Genomic DNA, 16867 nt, shown 5'->3' on the forward strand with positions numbered 1-16867 from the left:
TATAACCTTAAATGAAGAAAAATGCATGCATATTTCAAATATATTGACTTTAATATCAAGAAATTACACTATGGAAATATTTTCATGTACTCACAATTCTAAAAAAATTAACTTTGTTATTAGTAATAGATGTTCAATAAATGTTAGTGACAATGTGTTATCCACAGAATAATTTTAAAACGTCTTAATTTTCCTCTATCCCGTTAACTGAAATTGTGCTTTCAGGTTTAAATATCTACAGGCTCAAAAAAAAAAAAAAGTCTACAGGCTCATAACATTTATGAGAAATGGTTATATTTTTTGATATAGATTGATCTGCCTGGAGATAGGAAAAGAAACGGGTCCATCATAAAGATGTGAAACTGGGTACTGGAAACAAAACAAAAGAGAAGTTAATGATAACAAATGATAACTGTTAAAAAATAATTTTTAACAAAACTTTATAGTCTTGATTCTCACACAGATATAAAATCAACACGTTAAAAATTTCAGGACTTCTCTGGTTGTCCAGTGGTTAAGAATCTGCCTGCCAGTGTAGGGGACACCGGTTTGAATCCTGGTTGGGGAAGATTCCCCATGCCCTGGGGTAGCGAAGCCCATACACCGCAACTACTGAAGCCCAGCACACCATAGGGCCCACACTCTGCGACAAGATAAGCCACCACAATGAGACGCTCAGGCGTATCAACTAGACAATAGTCCCAACTCCCTGCAACTAGAGAAAGCCTGCATGCAGCAACCGTGACCCCGCATAGCCAACAATTTTTTTAAAAAATTAAAAATTAAAAAATTAACTTCATTAATTTGTGGGAGAACCAGTAAGATCTTACAACCAATTCGAAGAAGTATTCAAACTACCAGACATATATAGGCAGTCAGGAAGCTTAAGTCAATCTGTTTAACAGATGAGAAACGGGTAAAATCAGACAATAACCACAGAACACTAATCGACTCAATCTCCTACGGATATAATCTGCATAAGTCACAGACAAGGATTATTTGCATTCTCAATATTCTGCCACTTACAGAATTATGAAACAGTTCAAAGACAGTGAAAAGCACAAAGAACCCATAAAATCAGGCAACCTGGACAGTGTCTAACTTTCCATTAAGACACTCAGAAATCGTTTTGGTCCTTTTAAAGTCTTTCTTAATGTTTTCCCTACATAGATGACTTGTTTTCAGTGCTATTTATGGGCTAGGCATTGCCCTGGATGCCTTAAAGGTATTAACTTATTTAATTCTCACAAGAACTTTGGCTTCTATTACTATTACCATTTCACAGTGGAGGAATCTGAAGCACAAGAAAAGGTCATTCAAAGTCACAGAGATAACAGGAAGTAGAGCCAGGATCTGATTCCAGGTAGTTTTGGTGTCATGGACGTGAATATATGAAGAAAAAAGAATTGATAAGACCTGACCAGTTAGATTACATTAGTTATACAAGAAAGACTAGGTAACGATGATTCCAAAGTGTTTCCCCTGGTTGTGAGAAGGTGCACACTCTCCAGACAAAAAGACTACCAGTTGAGATTGAAAAGTCCAGCTAGGCAGGAGACCAGAATTGCAGGTGGAGATAAGTGATTTTTTTTTTTTTAATTGAGCAGGTTTAAACTTAGTGCTAAAGCACAGAAGCCCAAAGAAAAAAGAGAACATTATGCAGGAGGGACTAAGATCCTGTATAGGCTGAAGAGAGACTGTGTCAGGGAAGAAAACCAAAGCAGAGTGAATTGGCTGGAGTTCTTGGGTCCACACAAGCTGGAATCAAGATTGCTGGGAGAAATATCAATAATCTCAGATATGCAGATGACACCACCCTTATGGCAGAAAGTGAAGAGGAACTAAAAAGCCTCTTGATGAAAGTGAAAGTGGAGAGTGAAAAAGTTGGCTTAAAGCTCAACATTCAGAAAACGAAGATCATGGCATCCGGTCCCACCACTTCATGGGAAATAGATGGGGAAACAGTGGAAACAGTGTCAGACTTTATTTTTCTGGGCTCCAAAATCACTGCAGATGGTGATTGCAGCCATGAAATTAAAAGACGCTTACTCCTTGAAAGGAAAGTTATGACCAACCTAGATAGCATATTCAAGAGCAGAGACATTACTTTGCCAACAAAGGTTCGTCTAGTCAAGGCTATGGTTTTTCCTGTGGTCATGTATGGATGTGAGAGTTGGACTGTGAAGAAGGCTGAGTGCCGAAGAATTGATACTTTTGAACTGTGGTGTTGGAGAAGACTCTTGAGAGTCCCTTGGACTGCAAGGAGATCCAACCAGTCCATTCTGAAGGAGATCAGTCCTAGGATTTCTTTGGAAGGAATGATGCTAAAGCTGAAACTCCAGTACTTTGGCCACCTCATGCGAAGAGTTGACTCATTGGAAAAGACTCTGATGCTGGGAGGGATTGGGGGCAGGAGGAGAAGGGGACGACAGAGGATGAGATGGCTGGATGGCATCACTGACTGGATGGACGTGAGTCTGAGTGAACTCCGGGAGATGGTGATGGACAGGGAGGCCTGGTGTGCTGCGATTCATGGGGTCACAAAGAGTCGGACACGACTGAGCGATTGATCTGATCTGATCTGATCTTGGGTCCACAAAAGCAGAACTCTCTCCCTTGGGTTTAAGGAGAATCATTAAGCTGGAGTTACAAATGCTTGGGTTGAGGCTGAAAGGTAAACAGAGGCTATTGTCATGGAGGAACTTTATCCAACACTCAGCAAAGTTTGTCAGTCAGGAAAGGATCATGATCAGAAGTACATTTTAGAAAGAACTAGTGTGGCTCCTTGGAAGAAAAGCTATGACCAACCTAGACAGCATGTTAAAAAGCAGAGACATTACTTTGCTGACAAAGGTTTGTCTAATCAAAGCTCTGGTTTTTCCAGTAGTCATGTATGGATGCAAGAGTTGGACCCTAAAGAAAGCTAAGCGCTCAAGAATTGATGCTTTTGAACTGCGGCGCTGAAGAAGACTCCTGAGAGTCCCTTGGACTGAAAGGAGATCCAACCAGTCAATCCTAAAGGAAATCAGACCTGAATATTCATTGGAAGGACTGATGCTGAAACTGAAACTCCAGTACTTTGGCCACCTGATGTGAAGAGAGGACTCATTGGAAAAGACCTCGATGCTGGGGAAGAATTAGGGCAGGAGGAGAAGGGGACGACAGAGGATGAGATGGTTGGATGGCATCACAGTCTCAATGGACATGAGCCTGAACAAGCTCCGGGGAGATGGTGATGGACAGGGAGGCCTGGCGTGCTGCAGTCCATGGGGTCGCAAAGAGTCGGACACTAACTGAGCGACTGAACTGAACTGAAGAGTGTGGCGGCAGCAGGAAACGTCTGGTCAAACCTGGACGCAGGAGGTGTTACTTGGATCCAGATGTAAGCAGCTTGGACCAGGTCTCGGGTCCTGGCAACTAGACTCAACTGTAACATTTCACCGGCCTGAGGTTAAGAGGGCCTAAGGAGGCTCACATGCCATGTGAATAATTGTTTAAAAGTTATAAATCAAGCTAGTAAACTGTTAAATTATTCTCCATTCTCCTATCTCGATAAACACATCTTCAGGAGGGCCTGGAAGGGAAGGGGAGAGCCTGGGCGGAATCCCTGGGACTCAGGCGGGGCTCTCCCTGAGGTGCACGGCGGCAGACCACAGCGACACCTGGCTCCTCTCCGAGCAGCGTCCAGAGGTCGCCTTCCCGCCGCCTCGCCGTGCTGCTTGACCTGCCGGGGCGTGGCCGAGCGTAGCCGCGCGCCGAGAACGCGGGGTCGAAGGGCAGGCGGCGTCGGTGTCATGGCGGCCTCCACGTTGGGCTCGGCATGGGGACCTCTGCGGCTCGGCGTCCCCGGCCTGTGTCGCCGCCGACCACCCCGGGGCCTGTGGGCGCGCGCACGGCGGCTTTCGGAGCCCGTGGCGTCCGGGAGGAGCGTGGCCGCGGGTAGTGGACTTGGCGCCTCGGGCACTGACCGCTACTGCTTGGAGCTGCTGCGGTGAGAGAGCCCGGCCTGCCCCGAGGTCGGGGAGCGAGGCCGGAAGGGACCCTCGTGGGCGCGGCGGGCCTCGAGGCCGACCTGCCTCTTGGCATTCCAACGTGTGTGCCCTGGGGTCATCCCTGGGTGTGTGGTGGGAGTGAAGCCACAGGAGCTTTCACATCGGTCCCAAAATTGTGGCAAAATTCCTTCGTCTGTCATGTTGCTTGAGTCTTAACGTTAAGCTTTTTACATGAGTGTTTTTTTTTTAATGTGAAAGATGACTAGTAATTAATTTTAAGTAAGCAGTGGCTAACTTTGAGTTCTTCTTGTGTGTCAGTCAGGCATTATGCAAAATATTAGTTTACAAGTAATTTATGTAATCTTCGCCACAAAGTATGACGGACAGTTGTACACTCCGAGTTTTATGAATTAAAACATTTAGAACAATGTCTGGCTCAAAGCAGGGGCACAGTGAGTACAGTATAAACGGTATTATCTTATCTAGCAGATATGGAAACAGATTTAGAGAGAATTCAGGGGATTTACCCGAGTTCAGTGGAATCTAAGCCTCATAAAGTCAGAGGCTTAATGACGATTTTGTTCAGGTAACACGTGAAAAGCACAGAGGAGTGAATTGGATGTTTCAGGTTACCTGATACATCTCGGCAGGGGCCTGTCTTGGATTCCAGGTCTGACTTCAGGGATGAATGGTTTAAAATACACCGCTCCCCTCCCCGACTCTGCTGCCTTTGATTAATAAAAGCGGCAGAAGGTCTCAAAATATCTGGTCTCAAGGGCTTCTGAGAAGTGCTAGAGTAGTTAACCACCCTGGATTTGATTGGGCTAGTAAATCCCAATTTTTTGGAATTCCGTTATGGCAAAATGTAGTATAATGACAGAATTCCCATGCATTTCAGTGTTTTGTTTTTAATGCTTTTAAAAATAGTGTACCTATCCCCCCTTGTTTACTTGTTGATTACTTTTGGAGAAACAAGGTAGCATTAGTGGAAATCAGGGCATTAAAAATTGTAAAAGCCAAAAAAGTTATATTCATTTTTATATAGTTTAAAATTACCACTTTTTGATAATAAACAGTTTAGGTTACCAAAATGTATACCATCCACAGTCACTTGTTCAGTGCGGTTTTTCTTTGACACCAGTAGTGTCCTCTGACTTTCCTATCCAGGGTTGAGTCGCTCTTACAGATTTCTTTTATGTTCTTCTAGTAATAGTCTGTAGATATCACATAACAGCTTTTCTCAAATATATATTTACAAATGGGGAGACACTTAATCTGTCCATATTGGTAATTAAGTGGAATGGAGGCTGTTGACTCTAGTGATTTAAAGCAGGCAAACCTTATCTGAGTTTATTAATGCTAGTTGTGTCATTTGGGAGAGTTAACTAAGATTCACCTATTTCCTCATTTGTAGATTTATACTTTTGGAGAAGGCAATGGCAACCCACTCCAGTACTCTTGCCTGGGAAATCCCATGGAGAGAGGGGCCTGGTAGGCTGCAGTCCATGAGGTCGCTAGGAGTCAGACACGACTGAGCGACCTCACTTTCACTTTTCACTTTCATGCATTGGAAAAGGAAATGGCAACCCACTCCCATGTTCTTGCCTGGAGAATCCTAGGGACGGGGGAGCCTGGTGGGCTGCCGTCTATGGGGTCACACAGAGTCGGACACGACTGAAGTGACTTAGAAGCAGATTTATACTTCCACTTTATAAGGTGGTTGTGAGGATTAAATTGCATGATGGGTGTAAAAATTCAGGCACATAATGACACTTGAACAGAGAACTAGAAGTTTAAAACAAACTGAAACTTGGACAGAAGATAACTTTTAGCTTCTTATTGTCCATTAATCTCTGCAAGATTTGGACTCTGAAATTGTGTGTGCAGGATTGTTTTGGACATGTGTCTTATGCAAAGCTTCCAAATATCAGAAGAGATACCGTATAACTTCAGGTTAGCCCACCGGGGTTCTTCTAGGAATCAAGATTCTTGGGAAAGTTTCAAACCTAATTTATTATATGTAGGCCTCTTGGGGTCTGGTTTTGAGAAACAGTTCTTTAGGCCTTGCCTGTGTGTTAAGTCAATTCAGTCCTGTCTGACTCTTTTGTGACCCTTTGGACTGTAGCCCGCCAGGCTTCTCTGATGGTGGGATTCTCCAGGCAAGAATACTCATGTGGGTTGCCATGCCCTCCTCCAGGGGATCTTCCTGACCCAGGGATGGAACCTGCATCTTTTGTCTTCTGCATTGGCAGGCGTGTTCTTTACCACTAGCGCCACCTGGGAAGCCTCTAGACCTGGGAATTAATGCTCTAATAAGGAGATGAGGTTGCTACTGGTGGTATCTGGAAGTGCTCCAGCCTCACTGAGGAACCACTTCTTCCTTTGTGCTTCAGCTGCACAGGTCATTGGAATTAGCATAGCAGTCTTAGCACTAGATATGCTTATTTCTCATATGTCTGTCTCTCCCTGCTAGATGAAGTCTGTACCATCTTCAGTGTCTAGCACAGTGCTTGGCACGTTGTAGGCACTGAATGAATGTTTGAATGAATAAATGAAAAGTTATTGACTGTGTTGCTGTATAAAGCTATCACAGTACAGGATTTCTCACTATCTGTTACAGTTCTGAGGTAACTGGACCTTGGTTTGCCACTTAAAGGATATCCTTGTATACTAGTAATCTATGTTTATAACAATGATCCTGATTGGTGAAGAAATGGGTCAGTAGTCAGTGTATTCTATCTAATGTGAAGAAGTGGGTAATATTGTTTAGAAAAATTTCCAACCAAAATATTTAAAAAAAGTTATTAACAGGGCAAATCCTTAGCTGTGTAGAATATCTTTATTTCCCAAGGACTGTTATAGTTCTGTCATCCTTTTATTTTTCATTTTCCTGTAAGAAGCTTGAAAATCCTTCACATATTGGTTATTTTTTAGGAGATATGAAACAGGTAGGTTATCAAGCTTCATTTTATAAGTTAGGAAATAGACATGACTGATATCATTTCTGTCAATAACTAGTTGAATGATGGAAATTAAGATTGTAGTTTTGATTCCTATTCAGTATTTTCTCACTGTTCCATATTAGCTTTCAGGTGTTTTAAACACTTTTGATGTTTACAGACTTTTTGTAATAAAATTTGAAAATATTTACATCTATCTATATTTAAAAGTGTGAGCTATAAAGCTGTTTTGCCCAGACCCTCCATATTATAGCTGAAACTGCAACTGGTGGGGTTTTTCAGTAGAGCTGTCTTGTGATCGCTAGGTTGCTACAATTCATGCCCTCTCCCTTTAGTCTATGTGGAAGTTGAGCGGGGATTGTGAAGTTTAAGTTCTCTGTTAGCCACACAGCAAAATGTGAACCAGTTGAAAAGTGGGAGTAGTCCGAGTTTCAGAACCTAAACTCCGTGGAATGAGGTTGGACCCATTTAATGTTGAGTATTGTTTTTATAGGAAGTACTGTTACAGTCAGGTTCCAGGTAATTACAATGAAAGCAGCTTTGTCAGTAGGCAGTCTAGTACTTTAGACTTACATCATCCTAGAATGAGTATAGTAAGGACTATATTTTTTTTAACTTTTCAGTTTAAAGTAATTTCAAATTCACATAAAAATTACAGAAACAGCACACAGAGCTCCAATACACTCTTCACTGCAGTTCTCTCATTGTTGACATTCTGAACCACTTGAGAATAAGATGTAGATGACCTATTATCTCCTTTATTAGTTATTGGTGTGTATTTCTTAATACACAAGGATTCTTTCCCTTATTGTCATTGTACAGCCATCAAAATCAAGATATTAAAATTGATTCAATATTACCATCTAATCCAGACTCTGTTCAACTTTTGCTAGTTATTCTGTTATGACTTTCATGCATCCAGGATTATGTGCTACATTTAGTTGTCAAAAGTCTTTAGTCTTCTCTAATCTGGAACAGTTTTTCATCTTCCATGAACTGAATTTTTTTTTTTTTTTTTAAGGAGAATCGGCTGGGTTCTCTCAATTTGGGTTTATACAGTTTTTGCAAGAATATTGCAGAACTCACTCTGTGGTTTTCTCCATATCTTATCAGGAAGCACAGCATGTTGATTTATCCTATTACTGTGGGGTGAACTTTCTGTTACTTGGTTGAGAGGGTGTCTTTCAAGGTTTCTGCCTTTTAAATTTAATTACTTGGTTGAGAGGGTGTCTTTCAAGGTTTCTGCCTTTTAAATTTAATTAATAAAAAAGTTAGTAAGTAATACTTATTTGGTGAGTAGCTACTTTCAGTTCAGTTCAGTTGCTCAGTCATGTCTGACTCCCCACGACCCCATGAATTGCAGCACGCCAGGCCTCCCTGTCCATCACCAACTCCCGGAGTTCACCCAAACTCATGTGCATCGAGTCGGTAATACCATCCAGCCATCTCATCCTCTGTCGTCCCCTTCTCCTCCTGCCCCCAATCCCTCCCAGCATCAGAGTCTTTTCCAGTGAGTCAGCTCTTTGCATGAGGTGGCCAAAGTATTGGAGCTTCAGCTTTAGCATCATTCCTTCCAAAGAACACCCAGAACTGATCTCCTTTAGAAGGGACTGGTTGGATCTCCTTACAGTCCAAGGGACTCTCAAGAGTCTTCTCCAGCACCACAGTTCAAAAGCATCAATTCTTTGGCGCTCAGCTTTCTTCACAGTCCAACTCTCACATCCATACATGACTACTGGAAAAACCATAGCCTTGACAAGATGGACCTTTGTTGGCAAAGTAATGTCTCTGCTTTTGAATGTGCTATCTAGGTTGGTCATAACTTTCCTTCCAAGGAGTAAGCGTCTTTTAATTTCATGGCTGCAGTCACCATCTGCAGTGATTTTGGAGCCCCAAAAATTAAAGTCTGACACTGTTTCCCCATCTATTTGCCATGAAATGATGGGACCAGATGCCATGATCTTCGTTTTCTGAATGTTGAGCTTTAAGCCAACTTTTTCACTCTCCTTTTTCACTTTCATCAAGAGGCTTCTCAGTTCTTCACTTTCTGTCATAAGGGTGGTGTCATCTGCATATCTGAGGTTATTGATATTTCTCCTAGCAATATTGATTCCAGCTTGTGCTTCTTCCAGCCTAGCGTTTCTCATGATATACTCTGCATATAAGTTAAATAAGCAGGGTGACAATATACAGCCTTGAAGTAATCCTTTTCCTATTTGGAACCAGTCTGTTATTCCATGTCCAGTTCTAACTGTTGCTTCCTGACCTGCATATAGGTTTCTCAAAGAGGTAGGTCAGGTGGTCTGGTATGCCCATCTCTTTCAGAATTTTCCACAGTTTATTGTGATCCACACAGTCAAAGGCTTTGGCATAGTCAGTAAAGCAGAAATAGATGTTTTTCTGGAACTCCTTTGCTTTTTCCATGATCCAGTGGATGTTGGCAATTTGATCTCTAGTTCCTTTGCTTTTCTAAAACCAGCTTGAACATCTGGAAGTTCATGGTTCACGTATTTTTGAAGCCTGGCTTGGAGAATTTTGAGCATTACTTTACTAGCGTGTGAGATGAGTGCAATTGTGTGGTAGTTTGAGCATTCTTTGGCATTGCCTTTCTTTGGGATTGGAATGAAAACTGACCTTTTCCAGTCCTGTGGCCACTGCTGAGTTTTCCAAATTTGCTGGCATATTGAGTGCAGCACTTTCACAGCATCATCTTTTAGGATTTGAAAGTGCTCAACTGGAATTCCATCACCTCCACTAGCTTTGTTCGTAGTGATGCTAAGGCCCACTTAACTTCACATTCCAGGATGTTGGCTCTAGGTGAGTGATCACACCATCGTGGTTATCTTGGTCATGAAGATCTTTTTCGTACAGTTCTGTGTATTCTTGCCACCTCTTCTTAATATCTTCTGCTTCTGTTACGTCCATACCATTTCTGTCCTTTATCGAGCCCATCTTTGCATGAAATGTTCCCTTGGTATCTCTAATTTTCTTGAAGAGATCCCTAGTCTTTCCCATTCTGTTGTTTTCCTCTATTTCTTTGCATTGATCACTGAGGAAGGCTTTCTTATCTCTTCTTGCTATTCTTTGGAACTCTGCATTCAGATGCTTATATCTTTCCTTTTCTCCTTTGCTTTTAGCTTCTCTTCTCTTCACAGTCATACTTTAATACTATGTAAATATCCTTTTCCTGTCAAACTTTCACTTGTTTAACATTTTCGGACACTGATATTTGCCTGAATCAGTGGTTACCTTGGTAGTTAAGAGCTCTCAAATGGTGATGTTAAAAAATTCAGTCGTGTCTTCTAGATTTCTCAGTTTCCATGTACTGGTTGTCACCTTCCTTCTCTTTGTGTTTGTTTACTCATTCATGTGTGTTGGTCTGGGCTCATGGAGTCCTGTTGCAGTCTTTACTCTCAGTGTTTTTTTGGTGTCTGAATGGTGCCCCACTCGGCCAGTGAGAACTTCATCAAGCCACTTTCTTTGGCCTCTGACAGGGCCCTCCATTCTTTGAATGGTTGTTCACTTTCTACTCAAGAAGATGCTCCAGGCTTATCTTGTATTTTCCGTGCACCAGTCCTGGAGTCACTCATTGCTTCAAGGAGCCTACGTTTCTTGCAGTGGAGAGATCAAGGTCTAGGTGTCAGTTTTGGGGTGGAGGGGCGGATGTCATTGTTTCTAGGCTTTCTCAACAGATGCCGTAGGGACCATGAGTGAGTGTGTGTGCATACACGTGGGCGCACTCTCCCCGACGGCGCCCCGTGCTGTTCTCTGTCTTTATGTCTTACCCGTATATAAATGTGTGTGTATTCATACCAGGACTTATTGGAACTGTTTTCTAGATTTCTATATCTGTAGCTCATTTGAATTCTTATTACTAAAACCAAAGTGATTCTGAAATAGTTAAAATTATATATATTACATGTCAAAATAAATTAATAGAGATTGATTATTTTAACTGCTCTGAAATTGGAGACAGATACATTTTTTTTTGTAATTGTAGAGAAACAGATATAAAATATAGGAAACTTAAGGCCCATTTTGAATTGAAGCCATGTTTCTAGTTCATTTTGGTCAGTATTTTTTGTGTGCAACTTGGAAAGTGCAAAATAATTACCTTTTTCTGCTTTTTGTTACAGGAAACGAGATTATGAAGGCTATTTATGTTCCCTTTTACTCCCTGCCGAATCCAGAAGCTCTGCTTTTGCACTGAGAGCCTTCAATGTGGAACTGGCTCAGGCTGGTATTAAAATACCTTATAAATTATTTGCAAAAAATTATGATATAATGTGTTTAATGCTGAATAATAAAGAACGATAGTTGTAACTTATATGTTGGACATGCTTAAGGTCTCTGCTGGGGACTTCTTTCTCCTGCTTAACAATTCAATTCCAAAAATAAAGGTAGCTAATGAACTTAATTTAATGTTTCTGGAAAGACCATCCTGGAATTTCTTTTTCTAAGGATATTTTAAACTATGCAAGTAACATTGCACTTTTGTCTATTAATTGAATAGGTTAATCAGAGTATTACTGCTTATTCTCTACAATATTTGCATAATTTGCATGAATATAACAGTTCTTCAGAGCACTTTTTGAAATGAGTTTTTAACTTTAAAGGGAAATGGAAATTGAAGTAATTATAGCAAACCCAAATCTTATATCATACTAACTCTTGTCTGAAGAATAACAAAGGAAGGAGAGAGTCTTCCTTTTATTAGAATGGAAGGAATGTGTGCTGAGGTATAAGATAAATTGAAATGGAGAGTGTCATTGAGGGAGTTGAGATAGAATGGCCTTAATTTTCTCAGTAAATTAAATGGAGAGATCAGATATTGAGAGTGAGGGAGTGTGGGAAGGTTGGGGGTCTTGAAGAGTGTGGCCAGTTTTGATGCAGCCTCTGGTGAATACGATAGGAGGTGAGCTAGGAGCGAACGGGAGGCTGTGATTGTAGCACTGAGGCCTGACGAAGCTTAGACTTGATGAATCTGCAGAGTAATTGAGTCCAGCTGTTTGTCCTTGGTGTATTTCTAGAAGTCCTGGTTCTGTATTTTTTCACTTTTTCCTTTTTCAGGTATAAACTGTACTTGAGCATCTTAAGTCAGTCACAGTTTAAAAATAAATAATCTCCATTGTGATCTTCCATTATAACTTTAAAATAATAACAAATTCCATTTTTAATAGATAAATCCTCCATATTTTCCCTAATTGTCTGTCATCTTATAAGAGTGTCTTGCTGCATTTGTTTTTTAATTGAATGAATTCAATTATGCAGGCATTTTTGCTCCTGCACTCCAGGCAGTGTGCCCCTGGTTGCCCCTTGGTCCTGTGGTCCCTTCACAAGACTTCCATCTCCCAGCAGCTGTCTGTCTTACTGTTTGTTTTTGCACACACAGACTTGTTCATTCATTCATTCAACAGATATTGCCCCAAATATGCTAGGCACTATTTTAGGTACTGGGTTATATAGCACTGAGTAAAACATGCAAAGTCCTTGCACTCAAGGAGCAAATAAATTCTGTATAGAAAAGTTAAGGAGGTTAGGGAAGGTTTGGTGTAGCAGGGGTTTCCATAAGAAAAAACCTCACTAATGTAGCATTTGAGCAAAGATTTGAAGGAGGCAAAGGAGTGTGAAATATGTGGCTGAATAATATTCCAGACAAAAGGAGCAGCAAATACAAAAGTCCTGAGGTATGTGTGCCGAACACATTCAAAGGAAAGAAGGCCAGGGTGACACAGCAGAGAGGGAGGGATAGTTTGGGAGATTAGGTTAGAGGCATCTGGGCCAGAAAGGTAAGGTGTTGGAGACCACTGCAGCCACTTTGGCATTTACTCTGAGTGAGACGGGAAACCGCTGGAGGATTCTGAGCAAAGAAAGAGACCATCTCTTGGTCATGTTTTAAAAGGATTACCCTTTAAAAATTTTTTTTAGTAAAATACAGTTGGTTTATAATATTATATTAGTTTCAAGTGTTCAACATAGTGATTTGATATTTTTATAGGTCATACTCCATTTAACATTATCATAAAGTATTGGTTATATTCCCTGTGTTGTATAGTATATCCTTGTATCTTACTTACTTTAGACATGGTAGTTTGTAGTTCTTACTCCCCTATCGCTATGTTGCTCCTCCCCTCATCCCTCTCCCCACTAGTAACCTCTGCTTTATTCTCTATATATGTGAGTCTGTTTCTCTTCTTTTCTTGTTGTTATGTTTATTCATTTGTGTTAACTTTTAGACTCTACATGTAAGTGATAACATACAGTATTTGCCTTTCTCTAATTTATTTCACTAAGCATCATATCCTATGGGCCTTTCTTGTTGCAAATGGCAAAATTTTATTCTTTTTTATGGCTGAGTAATATTTCATTGTGTGTGTGTGTGTGTGTGTGTGTGTGTGTGTGTAAACCATATTTTCTCTGTCCATTTATCTGTTGATGGTCACTTAGGTTGCTTCCATATCTTGATTATTGTAAATAATGCTGCTATGAACACTGGGTGCATATATCTTTTCAAATTAGTGGTTTCGATTTATTTGGATTTATTATATTGGTGCAGAAGTAATTGTAATTTTGCATTGTTGAACTTTGTTCTTTGATACTGGAATACACTCTTAAGTGTGGTTATGTTATACATCATTTTAATGCACGTTTATCACTTTATTTTTTTTTTTGCTAATTATTACTTGCTATTTATTTTATATTGATTTCAAACTAGGGAAATGATGTTAGACAAAAAGCAAATTTGAGCAATTTTCTTATTTGAGTTCAAAATGGGTTGTAAAGCAGCAGAGACAATTTGCAACATCAACAATGCATTTGCCCCGAACTGATAATATACAGTGTAGTGATGGTTCAAAAAGTTTTGCAAAGGAGACAGGAACCTTGAAGATGAGGAGCACAGTGGCCAGCCAGCAGAAGTTGACAACTACCAACTGAGAGGATCACTGAAGCTGATCTTTTTATAGCTATACGAGAAATTGCTGAAGAACTCAACATCAACCGTTCTGTGGATGTTGGCATTTGAAGCAAACTGGAAAGGTGAAAAAGTTCAATAAGTGTATGCCACATGCTGCTGCTGCTGCTAAGTCGCTTCAGTCGTGTCCAACTCTGTGTGACCCCGTAGACGGCAGCCCACCAGGCTCCCCTGTCCCTGGGATTCTCCAGGCAAGAACACTGAAGTGGGTTGCCATTTCCTTCTCCAGTGCATGAAAGGGAAAAGTGAAAGTGAAGTCGCTCAGTTGAGTCCGCTCTAGAGACCCCATGGACTGCAGCCTACCAGGCTTCTCCATCCATGGGGTTTTCTAGGCAAAAGTACTGGAGTGGGGTGGCATTGCCTTCTCCACATGAGCTGCCTTCAAATCCAAAATTGTTTTTTTAAAGTGTCCTCTTATTCTGTACAAGAAACCATTTCTCAACTGGATTGTGACACGCAATGAAAAGTGGATTTTATACGACAGCTGGCTATGACCAGCTCAGTGGTTGCACCAACAGTATTTGTGGTCTTTTTGATGATAACCATTCTGCAGATGTGAAGTGATACCTCCCTGGTGCTTAGTGATGTTTCAGCACCTTTTTGTGGACCTCTTGGCCATCTGTATATCTTTCTGGTAAAGTGTCTATTTGGGTCTTTTGTTTGTTCTTTTGATATCAAGTTGTATGAACTGCTTTTGAATTTTGGCTATTAACCCCTCAAAGGATTTTCATTTGCAAATATTTTCTCCCGTTCAGTAGGTGGTGCAAATGTAATTATTGATAGGTGTGTACTACTGGACTTCCTGACTTTATTACTTGTTTTCCAGTTGTTTTTGTAGTTTTTCTCTGTTCATTTCTTCATTTTGTTTCTTCCATTGTGGTTGTGTAATTGTCTTTTTACACTATGTTTGGGTTGCTTTCTTACTGGTTTTTGTGTATCGTAGGTTTTTATTTTGTGGTTGCCACGAGATTTGTGTATGTTTTATATGGTAATTATATCTACTGGACTTAAACTAGTCTTTTAAGTTCAAATACATTCTAGACAATTTTTACTTCCACCCCTCATATTTTTATGTTTTTGTTATTAAACTTTTCATCTGCATGGCTGTCTCTTTACCATTTATTGTCGTTATGGTTGCTTTTACAATTTTTTAAAAAATCTTCATACCAGCTTATTTAAAGTCGTCGATATACCTTCTTTACTGTAAGATTTGTCTTTACTACTGGGATTTTTTTTTTTTCCTCTATGAATTCTTGCTTCTTATAATCTTTTGTTTTCCACTTGAAAAAGACCCTTGATACTTCTTATAAGGTTGCTTTAGTACTGGTAAACTCAATTTTTGCTCGTCTGAGAAGTTCTTTATCTCCTTTAGTTCTGAAAGATAATGTTTCTGGGTAGAGTATCCTAGGCTGTAGGTTTTTTCCTTTTACCTGTTTAAATATATCATGCCACTCCCTTCTGGCTTTCATAGCTTCTGCAGAAAATATCAGCTGATAGATAGCCTTACAGGGATTCCCCTGTGTTTGACTCTCTGTTTTTCTCTTGCTGCCTTTAAATTCTCTTTAACTTTTGCCATTTTAATTATAATGTGTTTTGGTGTGGGTCTCATTGGGTTCATCTTGTTTGGGGCTCTTTGTGCTTCCTATAGAAATCTGTCTCCTTCTTCAACTTCAAAAAGTTTTCAGCCATAATTTTATCAAATACATTTTCTACTCTTTTCTCACCCTCTTCTCCTGGGATCCGTATAAAGTGAGTGCTAGTACACTTGATGTTGTCTTAGAGGTCCCTTAAACTATGCTCGTTTTTAAAATTTTGTTTTCTTTTTGCTCTTCTGATGGGTGATTTCCATTTCCTGCCCCCGCCCGTCACGCTAGTCTGCTGTGCATTCCTTCCTGTGCACTTTTCATTTCTTTAATTGTATTCTTCAGCTCTGACTGGTTCTTTTTAATATTTTCTGTTTCCTTGTTTAAATTCTTAGTGTGTTCATGGATTCTTTTTGCAAATTTAGTTAGCATTCCTTTTACTGTTACTGTGAAACTCTATGGGGTAAATTATTTATCTCTGTATCACCAGGGGTTTTTCTCAGTTTTTTCCCCTTATTCTTTCACTTGAAATATATTCCTTTGTCTTTTCATTTTGTATAACTTTGTATGAAATTAGGTAGAATGGTTACCTGTCCCAATCTTGAAGGGGCATCCTTTTGTGGGGCTGTCCCTACGCAGTCTGTTTGTGCCCAGTTATTTTGGTGGGAGAGCTGGATCTGAAGTGAGCGTAGGTCACGTCTTCTCTTGGGGTGTGCTGGCAGCTACCACTGTGGTGGGAGGTAGGGCTAAAGATGAAGGGGCTATAGCTAAGCCAGGTGTGAGCTGGGGCTTTTCCTGGGCTCCTCCAGTGGCGGTCATCCCATTGTCTGGGTGCGATCAGAGCTCAGGGTCCTAGACACAAGCTCTAAGGGTTGGCCTGAGCTCTCAGTGTGTGCACTCCTCTGGCAGGGCACCTCAGCCCTACTGGAGAGCCAGAGGGGCTCCAGCAGGCAGCTGGGTGGGCTGGGGTGCATGCGGGAACAGTCCCGGAAGCCACGCAGAGCCCCGGGCAGTTTTCAGCCTGCAGCGTGTCGTGCGTGCTGGCTCGGGTCCAGGCTGGCTTCCTTTTCTCTGAGTGTGTGCACACTCCTTGGCAGTGATAGCCTTTGTCTTAGTGGAGAGCAGTGCTGGACAAGAGGGGCTGGAGCAGGCATCTGGTCAGAGCTGCAGGCACTTTTCCATCTGCAGCCTTGATGCAAATCCTGGGAGTAAGTAAGCTTGTGCACAGTCTCTGCTTCTCACAGCACTCCAGTAAGTCCCACTGGTTTTCACACTAGCGAAGGGTAATTGTCTTCCCAGGGTGGATCCCTGAGCCTGTGTGTGATATTCCGCTCCTCCTGTGTCCCCTGCTAAGGGCCT

At 41.1% G+C, this 16867-nt stretch overlaps 1 protein-coding gene across 6 annotated transcripts in view; it reads left to right on the forward strand.

The window, feature by feature from the left end:
• Positions 1 to 3762: 3762 nt before the first annotated feature.
• Positions 3763 to 16867, forward strand: part of NDUFAF6 (NADH:ubiquinone oxidoreductase complex assembly factor 6) — a 50466-nt gene continuing 37361 nt past the window's right edge. For 3 of the 6 annotated variants that reach the window (XM_070382994.1, XM_070382993.1, XM_070382995.1), the window contains exons 1-2: positions 3763 to 3991; positions 11089 to 11188. In XM_070382994.1, coding sequence (XP_070239095.1) covers positions 3795 to 3991; positions 11089 to 11188 — 297 coding nt within the window. In that variant the 5' untranslated portion in view covers positions 3763 to 3794. Of the gene's footprint in view, positions 3992 to 11088; positions 11193 to 16867 lie in introns of all 6 variants that reach the window. The other 3 variants (XM_070382996.1, XM_070382998.1, XM_070382997.1) reach the window with 2 other exon arrangements.

This window comes from Bos mutus, chromosome 14 (genome assembly GCF_027580195.1).
Source record: "Bos mutus isolate GX-2022 chromosome 14, NWIPB_WYAK_1.1, whole genome shotgun sequence".
Taxonomy (NCBI): Eukaryota; Metazoa; Chordata; class Mammalia; order Artiodactyla; family Bovidae; genus Bos; species Bos mutus.